The sequence below is a fragment of the Pelecanus crispus genome, chromosome 2, assembly GCF_030463565.1.
Source record: "Pelecanus crispus isolate bPelCri1 chromosome 2, bPelCri1.pri, whole genome shotgun sequence".
Lineage (NCBI taxonomy): Eukaryota > Metazoa > Chordata > Aves > Pelecaniformes > Pelecanidae > Pelecanus > Pelecanus crispus.
The window spans coordinates 31,364,170-31,378,196 of record NC_134644.1 but is presented as its reverse complement, the minus strand read 5'-3'; the positions used below and the strand labels follow the sequence as shown (position 1 = coordinate 31,378,196).

General features: G+C 34.6%; 1 protein-coding gene across 1 annotated transcript in view; it reads right to left on the bottom strand.

Moving 5' to 3' along the window:
- Nucleotides 1–14,027, bottom strand: part of PHF14 (PHD finger protein 14) — a 140,869-nt gene that overhangs the window by 11,476 nt on the left and 115,366 nt on the right. Inside the window, exon 18 of the mRNA XM_075728211.1 lies at nt 11,506–11,623. Coding sequence (XP_075584326.1) covers nt 11,506–11,623 — 118 coding nt within the window. The remainder of the gene's footprint in view (nt 1–11,505; nt 11,624–14,027) is intronic.

The following is a 14,027-nucleotide window of genomic DNA, read 5'->3' as shown; positions in this document are numbered from 1 at the left end:
GATACAGCAAACATAAGAGTGGTTTTAATAGTCACTTCATACCAGTAACTATTGTGGTGTGACAGGAACAGCTCTGTAGAGCAAAGCAGCTGGCGTTGAGGATCAGCCAGACGTGCTATACGTGTTTCAAAGATACGACTCCTTTGGTCAGAGAGACAGCATGCCCAATAGCCGTCAGAGTGCATCCTCAGCTTTAGTGTCCCTTGACAGGATTCCGGTTTGCACACTCTTGAGACCATTCCATAATGGGAACCAAGGCATAGCAGTTGGTGGCAACTGGGCGATTCCTTTCAAAAATGCATTCCTGATCCTAACCAAAATGCTAAGATAAGTACACACTAAGATACCTCAGACTATGATCCATGAAAATGAGCATACTGGAATGCAGAACTATTTAAGCTAATCAATAGGAAATGTTAAAAATAACAGGGTATTTTAAATACCAGCTTTATTTAGAATTCAGTAGTGTTACCCTGGATTATCAACAGTTCCCTTCCTCCTCCTGAGACTGACTACGCTGAAAGCTCTCTGGAGCCTAACAACTTCCCCTCCCTCTTTAAATTAAAAAAAGAAAAAAAGAGACACAGACACACTTAATGCCTTACTTTTAGACGATGGTTTGATTGCTGCCCTAAATTAATTGCTGAATGCATTCAACCATCACAGGGAAGATCCTGGTTCACTTCCCTCTTCCTCTTCTTAAGAGGGTTCAAAATCATATTTCCCAAGAGATTGCTTAAGCCATCTTACTAGCCTTTAGCTGAAGCAGGGTGCTTTGCATGGAAGAATAAGTCAGTAGGTAAAATGATTCATTGTATATTAACCAGGGTACCTGAGAAAGGATACAAATTGTCTTCTGAATATTTTAGTATTCTATATCAAGGAGCTTTTCAGTCTCTGTCTATGCTGTACCCAGAAAGCACATAAACAACAATAGGTCTATAGGTCATTCCAGTGGGAGAATTAATAACAGATTAATAAATCACCGCTCCCAAATCTCAAACTTTTTGTATTTTCTCATAATCCCCTTTTAAATGTAAGATTCTTGAAGTTATCCTCACACGAATACAGACATCTTATAATAGAGTTCCCTACCACCAGCAATTAAAAAAAAAAGTATTTAAAGTATCATTTTGTTCTGAAGTTCCTCTGCCTTCTGCAATACTTTCAACTTAAACAAGCAGAGGAGATATTATGCACTAGAAGAAAATGGTAGGACAAACTGCATATTCATTTAATACACAGTATACTTGCAAATAGTACCTGATATGCATCCTTATTTATTGCACACGACTGGTTACACATTTAATATTCATTATGTCAATGACTGTATCAATCTGCTGGCGCCCTTCTATTTCCGAAAATAAGTATGTGATGTGATTAACCCCCTCTAAGTACACTTGTGTGTACCTTCCATAAATACTAAGTTATCTTGCTATTTCCTTTTCGCCACTTCTTTTCTTTGGCTATTTATACCACATCTGAAAGGATACCATCTGCCCTTCAGTCTGCATGAGATTAGTAGCTAGAAGAAATCTTGGTATCTACAGATTCCAAGGTTTTCCACATATCAAATCTTTCGGTACTGTTTGACACAGCTGAAATACACTTAAGACTTTTCAAACACGCCCAAAGGTGTTTCAAACCACTGAACCAGATAATAATTTTCAACCGTTACCAAAGACACATTTACTAAAAAAAATCTAAGATAAACTTAATTGCTACCAGAATTTTAACAATGCACTATACATTTTAAAGGGTTTGTGAAAATCTTTTCAAAAGCCATCTTAAAATTCCACATAATATTTGTGCTTTTTCTTGGTAGAGCTGATTGCAATGCTCTTACAGTTATATTCCCACACAAGCTATTTGCTGAGCCAATTTTAAGAAGAGGGAACTTTTCTGCTACAGAATGCTAAAATCCAAGTGATGAGACACTCCTTTGCACAGAAAGTGGCTGACACAGCACAAATTGCCAATGCCCAGCTGTCTTCTGCAAAATGTGATTAAATGCGGCTGGCACTAAGAGAATCTCTATTTGAGAATGGTGACTAAACCTCACTACCACTAGCTAACACGACAACGAAAAGCAAATCTTGACTCTGCTAAAACTCATTACTTGCTTAGCACTTCATAAAACGGCATTTTTTTCGGTTTCTTCTCCCCTCTTCTTCCTCTCTCCTGGTTCAATATTATTAGATTTTGCCCAGGAAGCATTAGTAATTTATCCTAATGAGTGACACATTACTTAAAGTGACATGTATGACTGCATTTCTTTGAAAGACTTTAAAATAAAATCAACCTTGAGAGTAAACATGAGCAGGTAATTAGGCAACTATGATAATGTGTTCAGATCTTATCCAGAGACTAACAATTAAAGATCTAATTCTTCTGCCGTCATATAGAATATGATTACAGGTGATGTGCTAAGATAATTTGCAGGGTAATAAAGTTGGACTAGTGAGGAACTAAGATATATAATTCTTCTTTAATTACATACCTTCTAGTCCTATTTAAAACATAAGGCAAGAAATGTATTTCTAGGTAAAGAAATTTATCTCAGGAATTTGGTAGCAACAGAACACTGCTTTGCAAAATTAGGGTGGAATGGGATGCCCCTAGACTCCAGAGATACCTTTGCACTTCTCAGGATTCCCTCTGTTTATGTCATTGCAAAGCACACACCTTTTGCTATTTTCTTTTGAGTCTTCAATTCTTCATGAATATTCAAATTAGAAAAGATTATGCACAATGGCTATGTTTTTTAATACTGCCCTCCTGGCATCTCGTATCATCTAAACCAAGAATTTAATCAAGGCTCAAAAGGTTAAAAAATTCAAAAGTCAAGTTACAAGCTTTTCATCCACACTTTTTTCAGACACTTCCAAAAATCAACATGCGTTCTACTCATTAAGTAAATAACAATCAAAATTTCCAATAGGGTTGTTAATAGAAAGTAGTAATGGTCAATTACAATATTGGTAAATTTGTTTATGACTCTACTGTCAGCATGAAGCCCCTAATTATCAATACTCAAAAGGCTCATTATTTTAGGAACTCTAGAAGTATGAAGACAACTGGATTGATGAAGTAGATCTGAGTGTGTATCAGTGCTGTAAGCTATGATGCTTTGGCAGCTACCATTTGGAGACTTTCACATGCGTATAGCTTCCTTTTGTGACCTCACTTGAAAAGGAATGTAAAACGGAGAAAACTTGGGTTAAAACTACTTTCTCCATGTCTTCTATGCTTCAATTTAGCATCTTCAATATGTAAAATTCACCGTCACAATGCTGCTCAGTATTGTAAATATGCAGCAATTGATTTTCAAAAGCAAGGAAGAGAAAGCCTCCAGTTCTTTAAGGAGCAAGCATTTCCCCTGACACTAGTCCTCTATCAGCCTTCTCGCATCCTTTGAGAGTACACATAGCTGCATACCAAAAAGGAGGTAGAAAATCTTCCTGTTGCGGGGTGCTGCTCAGGGCTGAAAAAGTGCTCTCGTTTTTTATTCTCTCACGCTGCGTTAGCATAAAACCAGGTTTAGTGGCTTTACTTCAAACACGATGCTAGCTGCTTTTCGGATTTTTCTCAGTTGCAGACAGGTCCCAGCAGAGATTACTTACCACTCAGCACCACAGTAGCGGGCAACGTAGGCTGTAAATTCATTTTGTCATGGCTTAGGAAGTGTAAGTCATAATTCACTAGAAGAACCATTTCCCAGATAAACCATAATTGTAAGCAGATTTTATTAGAAGCATAACCTACAGAAGGTAAGGAGTAGCAGTGGTGTTTCTAACAGCTGTCCACGAAGAGATTTTGCTTCCTTAACCACTACCTTAGAGTAGGTAATAGTTATAGAATTATCTAAACTAAATCACATCTAAACTAGAGGTTTAGTCATTTAAATACCAGATTGTGTATATTCAGATTAGATGCATTAAAAATGTATAAACACTACGGTTTATTTGTGATTTAATTTTTTTTAAGTCCAGTACTTTACTAATCAGGTACCTCTTAAATGTTCCAATGGAAATTAGACATGAGTGTGCATTTTAAGCAAAGCAATAATTAATTACTGAGCTTGTTTCTAATTTCAGCCACCTTTCTTTGTTTTTACTTCAGTAACATGTTTTTAATTGCAAAAAAGCAAAACTATCAAAACAACTTATGAAAAGCAGGACTACCTCTGTAATAATTTGATTTGTGAGATGCTCACAAAGCCTCTTGAAAAAATAATTTGCTTCATTTTAAAGGTAGTATAAGATGTGTGTGTGTGTGTGTATAATGGCATCAGAATGAATCACTGTTTTCAGCAGTATTTGAAACATTTATTCCTCCTGCTTTTGTCATAAAACATTCAGCATTATGCAAGGCATTAAATGATACTACTGCTCTCCCATTAAGAAAAAGAGCTTAGAACAGTGTGCAAAGTTTCAGCTTTGGAAAAATTTCTGCGTTGCTGGGTTGTTTATGAAAAAGAGTGAATGAAGTTAAGCAGCAAGTGATTTCTTCACTGTCCTGGGTAAGAAAAGGGGAAGAAGAAAATGAACCTCAGAAACCAAACAATTTTTGGACCAAGTACCATTAAAACGAGGCTTTTTTGACAGAAGTACTAATTTAAAATTACTGGGCATAGTTTAAATCTTAATTTTCTAAGAATATACCACAGGAAAACAGACTCTTATCAGGTTTTCTACAGCGGCTGGTTCTTGACAAAGTTTAATGCAAGAAAAAATTATGTATTTCACTTTGCACTCCTAATTGGTACTTCATTTTTTTTAAACGTTTTAATTAATACTCTTTGATCTATCCCAGTGTTGTGCCTCAAAATCAGAAATTTGTTTTTGCATTTGGAACAACAATACCTCATTAAGAGAAAGATCCCTGTATTCCAATTTCTTTAAACTTCTGGCTCGTATTAGATCTATCACCATCTGTGTAACCAGTCAAAAAGAGATTGTTCAGACAAGGTTATGGGAAAGACAATGCTGTACTGTACTGTCATTTTTTACTATACTTTTTTGATACAGTTAAGCTGCACCTAAGAAGAAATACAAGCACCAGTGATGATGAGGATCTGGCAGTTGGTAACATGGGGTATTGGAACTGGTAGAATTGATTTTGATGTGGAGAAGAATTAAAATATTTAAAATAATCATCTGTTCCAGAAACATTTTACAATGCTTAACCTTTTTTTTCATTAAAATCTAAGCTTCCCACTTACACTATAGGAATGTTCTTCTGCCAACTAAGTGTATCTGATTATTTGGATTAATTTGGGGATTTAATACCAACTAACTTTATGCTGAGCTTATCCACTATTCATAAATCAAGTCCCATCTTAAGTTAATTTCAAGGCTGATTATTTTTGAAACATTTTATGGTATAAATTATTCATTACATAGATCTATTATACCTGTTTGCCAGAAAATAACAGAGGCTGTGCCAACTCATTTTTTTAAATATGATACCTGGGGAGCAAATATTAAAACACAATTGGCAATATTTCAGCCAACTGATAAGAATTACTGTACACTGCAATTTCACCCTTTTTTTTTTTTATTATCTTGACAGTGAAATTAATTTCTGTGCCAAGGTTTGGCATTACTTAAGTTCTTAAAACAGGGCATAAGTAGCATAAGGACTTGTGTTAAATCTTCACACAGCCTTACAGATTTGGATAATTTTCTCTTGTTCAATTTTAAGGAAAACATTCCAGTGCCAATGTTTGGCTGCTCCTCACAAACCTAGGAAGACAACTATGATTTCAAAATAACCACACATTTTCCAGTTGCTATATAAAAAAAAATCTTTTGTTCCGTGTCACACAAGAAACCAAAGTCCTAATCTGATTTATGTAGCATAATTCAACTCTCCTCAACCAACTTTAAAATATATTAATATATACAAAAATGTTTAACTCTATTGTTCTTGATGACCATATAATAAAATAGATCATAATATCCACACCTAGTAAAAGTGAAGACAAATTCTACCTTTACATATGCAGACAGGGAATTACACTATGCAATTTGTTATTCTGCAAACCACTTTGAAATATACTTAACTTCTGGTTGAAAAATGTTGCATAAAAATGGAACTTTTTTCCATTACATTATGTTCTGCTTGTATCAGCAAGCAGATTTATTAGCAGTATTCTTTTATCATTTTTCAGCTGCAATGCTGTTTTCCATGGTGGCAGTTCATTTGCTTGTATGTTGTGTCCTCAAAAGAAGGTGCTCTGATGCAACAGCCTCTCTGATATAAGCTGAGTAAATTAGGGTCACAGTTTCTTTACAAGCATTGCAGTCACCCTTTGTCAGAATATGCAACCAAAACAAGTTTGAATTAATACAAAAGACCTTTACAGATAAGGAGATTTTTGGTTTATTTTTGGAAAGATGTATTTTAAACATAGCTTCTTAAAATCACATTGTATTGAATGATACCTACAAAAGCACTATAAAACACATTAAAGACATGATTTAGCATGCATATATACTACCACTGTGTGCCAACCTCACATATTATATTCAAATAGGGTTTTCTTGTGTATATAAAATGTTAAAGACATTGGCTATATTGAAAATGTGTTGTTCCGAATGTTTAGTGAATGCCCAGATAAAGTCTGTCCATGCAACGCTGATTCAATCATCTTCTGTGTGTACTCAAGCAAGGAGAATCCCACCTAAACTATAACCCTTGCTAATCTAAACTACCTGTCTCGGCTCCCTCCTATAGTCAGTGGACAGGAAAAGGCAGCTCCAGAGAACAATTCATCCAAATCCAAGGAAAACGTCTAAAATAAGGGAGCAGTATTGACTTTTTGCACAACGGAAGCCAAGAAACAAAGGAGAGTAAGAATTAAAATTTCTATTAAATCAGTTACTCAATTTGCAATAGTCCAGACCACATCATTAGGGAGACTTAGTACTTTCAAAACACAGCTTACACTATCACCCACCACAGCTCTGAAAACTCAGCATTTTTGCATGTTGGGCCAAGGGATCCAAGCAGGACAACAGCAAGCAAGGAGAAAAAAAATTACTAAACATTTGAAAATTTTAATTTGTCTAGCATTCCCAGGAGCTCTGGGGTGAGACAAAGATAAAATTCAATTTTCTGGTCACAACTCAAGTACTTCAAACATAAGGTCAAGATTCCTTTTTTTTCTGTTCCTGAAATCATCAGTTTTGATGCCTTGCAAAACCTAAAGACAGTGTCTTCTCCTAATACTCCACCCAAATTAATTCCTTTTAGTGAATCCTGACAGCTAAATCAGAGAAGGCAAGATGGGGGGCGAGGGGGGAAATCACACTGTGAGGTGATTAAAGGCTGCAAATTCATGCATAGCCACAAAAGGACTTAAAGCACGTCATGCCACCTTAATTTTGATATTTCCTAAATTTGAGAGCTTGACATCAGGAATTTTTGGTTTCATTGTTTATTTTTTAATACACTTGTGTGAAACTACGCATGTGTGAGGAAATGCTTCCTGAGTTTGGAAAAAAGGCATAATGAAGAAAATTAAATTAGATAAACCATAATGAGTTGTCACTTGCACAACTCATGAGTAGATCAGGAACTTCTACACTCCTCACAGACCTTCTTAACCACCCACTTCATTTTTCACTAGAATAAATTTCCACGGACTACTGGAATTAAACTGAATTGCTCACTTTTTTCGTTTTATCTGACCAAATTAAGAGCTTTGAAATAAATTGCACATTTTGAAAATTGTTTTTAATTTAAAATATTATTTCAATATTTTAGTATTACAGCGTCCATTACATTTGCTTATTCACTATGTGAAAGCAAGATATACCCAGAGAAATGCTTCTACTTGGCTAATAACTAAAATCATCCATGATTGCTTTCCACCACAAAAGTGTACAAAAAAATATTACTTGCCAGGGTTGGCGTGTCATGTATTTGTCGTTCCAGAAAATATTTTCTGAGGGGTTTAGATGAGAATTCCGTGCATATATATACTGACAATTTATTTCCACTGAAAAAATGCAATACAGTAAAAAGATGAAATAAAGGCAAGCTAAACAGAAGTCTAGAGACAAGGCAGCTGATCTTGCAGCATCCAAATAATGACCTGACATGTACACTCTGCAGCGTTTTGCAAAATAGATTGTACGCAAAGATAAGCAGATACAAGCCTAACTAGCACGGTCATTGTAACCACCATGATATATGTTTAAACTCTTTGTTGCCTTGGTCCTTTGCAAAATTTTTAAATTGGAGGAGATATTTAAACAGTAATTTTTAAATAGAAGGCAACAGAAAGGAATCCACATCTAATAATAAGGAGGCCTCATAATGAGACCCTTATCGCACATAAAGAACAAATGGAGAGGCCACATTTATTCCTACTGAATATTACCACATCATAATATTGAATAATTTGCTTTATATTTTCTTTATTTAAGTTTTATTAAATTCAACTAAAATATGGTTCTGTATTCCTTCTGAATATCACTAGTTGAAACTATCAGCAAATTTATGATTTAGAGTGCTGTTCGGCAATCCTGAAAGCGCACTGTAATCCTTTTGCAGGGTGGATGGATAATGTTAGAGAAATGGAGAGCTTAGAGGTTTACTTCAGCTTTCATGTGATGTAACAAAATCCACAATGTTTTTGAGATGAGAGAGCTTGTCAGACCTTAGTAGTGAGGATCACCCATTCCATAAAAGTGACAGGGAGTATTACCAGCAGAGAAGCTGTTGCCCTGATGCCCTACAGCAAAGTCACTGACTGTCTATTATTTGACAGGCAGGGTAATATGGGAATATGTTATGCTGGTGGGAAAACTGACACAATTGCTGGAGAGTCCTGTGACTAGTATGAGCAAAATGGAAGTAGCATGTCCAACACTTGTGATCAATAACAATTTAAAGCATATGTTTATTACCGCTAAATTACATCCCTTGTACTGCTGACACCCACAAGTGTTTAGCAAAATCTGAAAATAAAATCACATTCTTCGCTGTCAGCAGTATGCAACTCTTCCTGAACATCTAAAACTGAATTCATAATTAGAGATAAAAACTAACTGAACCATTATATGCAATGCACTATAATCTCTCTCGTCATTGAAATAGTGTAATTTACCTACCAATTGTTTTCGAGGCCCAGTACTGCTACAGAAGACATTGTTGGGGAATTTTAAAATGTATACTATAACAGTGATTTAAATTGCATCAAACCAGATGAACAAAGTTGAAGGAATGAAAACTAAACAATAGTCTCCTTGGCCAAAGCTGGAAATTCAATCCCATTTTGCTGCTATAATCCATACAAGAAACTTCACTGTGACACACCAAAAATTGGATTTAGTGAGTGACTGAAAGATTGAAATTGCTGGTAGCTCAGGCTTGCAATTCATCCACAGGTCAGGCAGAGTGCAACAACACCACAACCTTCTTTACGGTTCTCCTCTTCCGAGCTCTGCGTACACATTTGAGAGACTACCCCCTCTAGTGAGGGGCAGAAAAAGCCTTTACCATATCAGCTTCTCCTGGCTGTGAAAAGCTGTGCAAAATCGCAGACACACAGTACAAAATCCTAAAGTCATACAGAATATGGAATTTGAAAATGATTAAGTACATAAACAAAGCCCTAATCCTTTAAATAATATGTTCACAATAAGGAAGGTCTGTAAGGAGTTTAACTCAACACCATGTTGTTTGAATTTGTTATGCAGTATAGAATAAAACAAACAAAAAAAAAGCTAAATAAAAAAACTTTTTAAAACACAGAGAGCAATACAGCTTTTCCAGAGAAATTTCTCTGCGCAGCTCTGTGGAAAAGCTACGGGAAAGTGACTAAGCAAAACCACAAGGAGTCCCCATAAGACAATTTTTCAGTATCTTTCATATTCATTACATTTTCACTCATATACAATTCAAATTGCCTGTGTTTGAAAGTGCAGAAGACTTTATTTAAATTTACTCATTAAAAATCTCTATGAATGAAAAAGAAAATTAGACACAATAACAAGCATTTTTTTAAATTTGTAATAATCACTAAGAAAATACAATATATATCATCATTCTAATGATAAACATTGTTTAGTCTTCAGAACATTGTATTTTTCAACACGCACCTTAAAACTAACACATACCCTGCACTAATCATACTTAATTTACATGATAAAGTATTTTGAAAAGTTCACCTGGTATATTGTGTGCTAATCTTCTGGAAAACACATTTAGAAATTACAAACCCTGTTTGTTTTGTTTACTCAGAAGCAGCCAAGAAAACAGGAGATGGAAGATTTTAACTAACGTTATCAAGAACCCCTTCTAGTTTAAGCAGGTGACAGAAATTCAATAACAATTTTAATTCACTCTTGGAAAGTCTGTTGCATGTAAGTGGCATTCAAGAAAGATTGCTTGATGTCCAAACTGTAGTGGACAGCTAATTTCCGATGTCTGTCTTTGTATCTCCTTACAGAAGAACAATTCGATTAACCCCACCCCGAGTGAAACTGAATACCATATTTTTCCAGCTGGAAAGCAACAGGGACACTAGCAAGCCAAAAAATGATACCTCTCTCTGAGCATTTTGTATCTTCCATTCTTAAGAGTAACATCATGAAAGAGTTTAAGTATCCAAGCATGCTAACAGGGAACTTACAACAACAGCTCTGCATAGCTGCGTCCCTGTGTATCCAAATACTGAGTCTCTTTCTTACTAGTTTAAAAAGTCTGTGAAATACAAACAAAGTGGCAGAATAGCCTGTAAAATTTTACAGACTCTTAGAATGCTTTGTTATTTTAACACTGAGGTATCAGATGGATTTAAAAATCCAATTTTGAAAATCAATTGGAAAGTCTCTTCAGAGGTTATGGTGATGATAGAAAAGAATGCTAGTACTAAAGAAGCTTCTGTGCAGACAAACAAAGAATCAAAATCTTTATTTTTTGAAAATTCGGTACTACAGAAGCATACTATTACTGTCAATATTGTTAAAGAGAGTTAATCTATGTCAAAAATGTAGTTCTACTTTTAAAATGTTATATTTGATCAAGGCACACCAATCAATATAAAGTATTAACAACGTTCATATGATTTTCCAGCGAAAAAAACAGGTTTAGTAATTCAAATCATCTTCATTTATTTAGAAAAACATGTATTTTCTACCTCTGTCCTTAGAGGTGTGTATCCTATACTACTCCTGAAAGACTTTCACTTGTCAGTAGTATTACTGATCCTGATACAGTATCCATACTCATTCCTTTCTCAGAGAGGAGATAATGTGTAAAGAAAGCATTTAACTGGGATAACAAATTTCTTTTTATTAAGAATATTTCCAGTTTGCATACATTCTGATTTTTTACCTATTTTACAGAGAATCTGAAATCATTATTTTATGTCCTTGTACTGTTTTTCAGAGCAGACCTATGTAGAGCATTTCAACAAAAACTTCAGACACTAAGTAAGACTGCTAAAACCAGAATACTTCAACTATTTCGCAGGATGAATTAACTTACTTTGGAGGACGTAGAGTCACATTCCTGACAAATCCATCCATAGCCAGTCTGTTTAGGAGACTTTTTCAAGGGAGGGTCTAGACAGCCAAAATGGTAGCAAAGCCTGCATTCATCACACCTGCAACAGAAAAAATTAGATATAAATTGTACTTTTATACTATTTTAGATTGAGCTTCCCTGCGAGTCTCAGCCCAAGATTTCCTGATCCAGTATCATGATACAGAAAATCCATTTTCTATAAGGGGTATTTTCAAACACAATCACTTCAAGTAGGTTCTGCCTAATTTGGAATATTCTGATGCAGACACTCATACATCACATCTGTCTACATCTTATATAAATGACATTATTTCAGAGACTTGCAAATTAAAGAAAAAATGTATACCCAGCTCAATTTTTTAGATACTTCAATGTCATTCATTGCCATTTATTTTCAGAAATCTGTCATTTTTTTAGACAGTGACAATATTGATTTTTCATGTTTTAAGACACTATTTTACACATCTACTTTTTCAAGGAAAACTCTGTGAAATGTTTACTTACATATTCAACAACTCAAGTACAATTTACAGCTATGAATTTTTTACACCAAGACTAAGTGGTTGATAAATAAATGCACAAAATATTTTCTGATTCACTTTGAATCTTCTGGAAAAGGGCATTAATTTAAAAGGATTTCACTGTGATCTTTCACTTATAAAGCTGCCCTATGTACACACAACAATTTTATGTTCTTTTTTAATAAACCTTTCATTAGTGTTTTGTACTATGTATGGTCCACATAAAAAGCTCAAACATATAGCATAGCTATTGTTCACCCATTCTTAATGTACCAGCACTGAAGAAATGCTACAGTATGACAAGTGCTTCATGAAAGGATTTTTAATTCAGTACAATAATATGCTCAAAATGAGAAAGAGATTTTTAAGAGCAAATAATAGAGATTTTCATATATCCTGCTGAACTTCACTTTATTTGCATATCCCCCTGTATTCTTTTGTGTGAAAAAGAAAGCTTTTTTCAAATTTACTTTGTAATATTCTCTTCATTAAATGCCCTTAAACTCTGAATTAAAGCCAATACAAATGATCCAAAATAGGAAACAGAATAAATGTTTAAAAATAAAAAATCAGACTTCCTAAGAAATCCCCTACACTTTCTTTCTCTGCTTCCCTGACCACCCATTTTCTCCTCTACAAAACATGGAAACACAAAATTCTCTAAAAATTGCAATAACAGCATGGTACAGCCATCATCAGATCAAAGACAGAGGGATATAATTTATCAACAGAACACACAGTGCATCAGAGAAAGAAGATTCAACTAACAGAACATACTGCTGTATTAAAAGAAAATGTTCATGTGACTTTTCTCCAAGGATTAGTCTCCAAACAAAAAGAAGTAACTGTTTTCTGATTATGATTGTTTAATCTAAGTAAATACTTTTGTCCTTGCTATCAAGGCTGTGCTTGCTAGGGAAGCCTTCTGGTTTTAGCAGTTATATGTAAAACATGACCACTGCTAAGGGTATTGCGTGTACTGTCTTCTGCTAAGTAGAAATTAAAAATTATTATCTACCACCTATCAACAGTGTGCAATACTGGACTGATGTGGTTTTGGCATTTTTAAAAAATGGGATATACCATATTACAATCCATATCCTTAGGATTTTTTAGTAATAACTCAATGTAATTCCAGGACAAAGAAAACACTTAAAAAAAGGAAGGGAAACCATTCTCCGTTATTAAAGACACAAGAGTTCTAATGTAGAAATATATTACCTACAATTAAGAACATATGCAGTTTTATTTCTTGTGAAAGGCATATTAAAATAAAAAAAAAGGTTGAGAGTGGGAGATGAGATAGGTTACACTCCTACATCCCAACAGCATATGTGACCTTCAGCAAAAGATTAAGCCTCCTTTGAGCCTCAATGTTCTCATGTGTAAAGGAATATATTTTTACTAACCTATTTCTATATCTAGAATCTTATTTACATAAGTGCTTGCATTTGAGCAGTGCTTATCAGAACTCCCCTGTAAACTGTCTGGGATCCTCTAAGTAACACAAAATAAAGTATCACACTATTTCTGACTGATTTAGTGTATTTTCATAGCTTAATCCTAAAATCTACATCTGACTTCAAACAGTATTAATTTAGATTTTTTCTGAAGTGATTGTCTATAAACACAAATGTTTATATGTTCAAGAAAATGTTCCTCCTCTAAAATTATGCTTTGCCATCTCTTCTTACATCTTTTCCATTTTGTATCTAGAATGTGGTATTTCCTGACTGCACCTTCAGCCACATTTCAGAAATATGCTGAGGGAGTTAGCAAGGCTGGGTTGAAATAACCAGAAGAGTATGAAATTAAATACAGATCTGGAGGCGCCATTCTAAAGCTGAATGTTTTTAATATTTATTGTCATTAATTTTTATCACTTCAAAGCTGTTTAGTTTGGCAGAAGAAAAAGTGCAATTTCCTAGAATGAGTTAAAAATATCTATATGAAAGTTTTCAG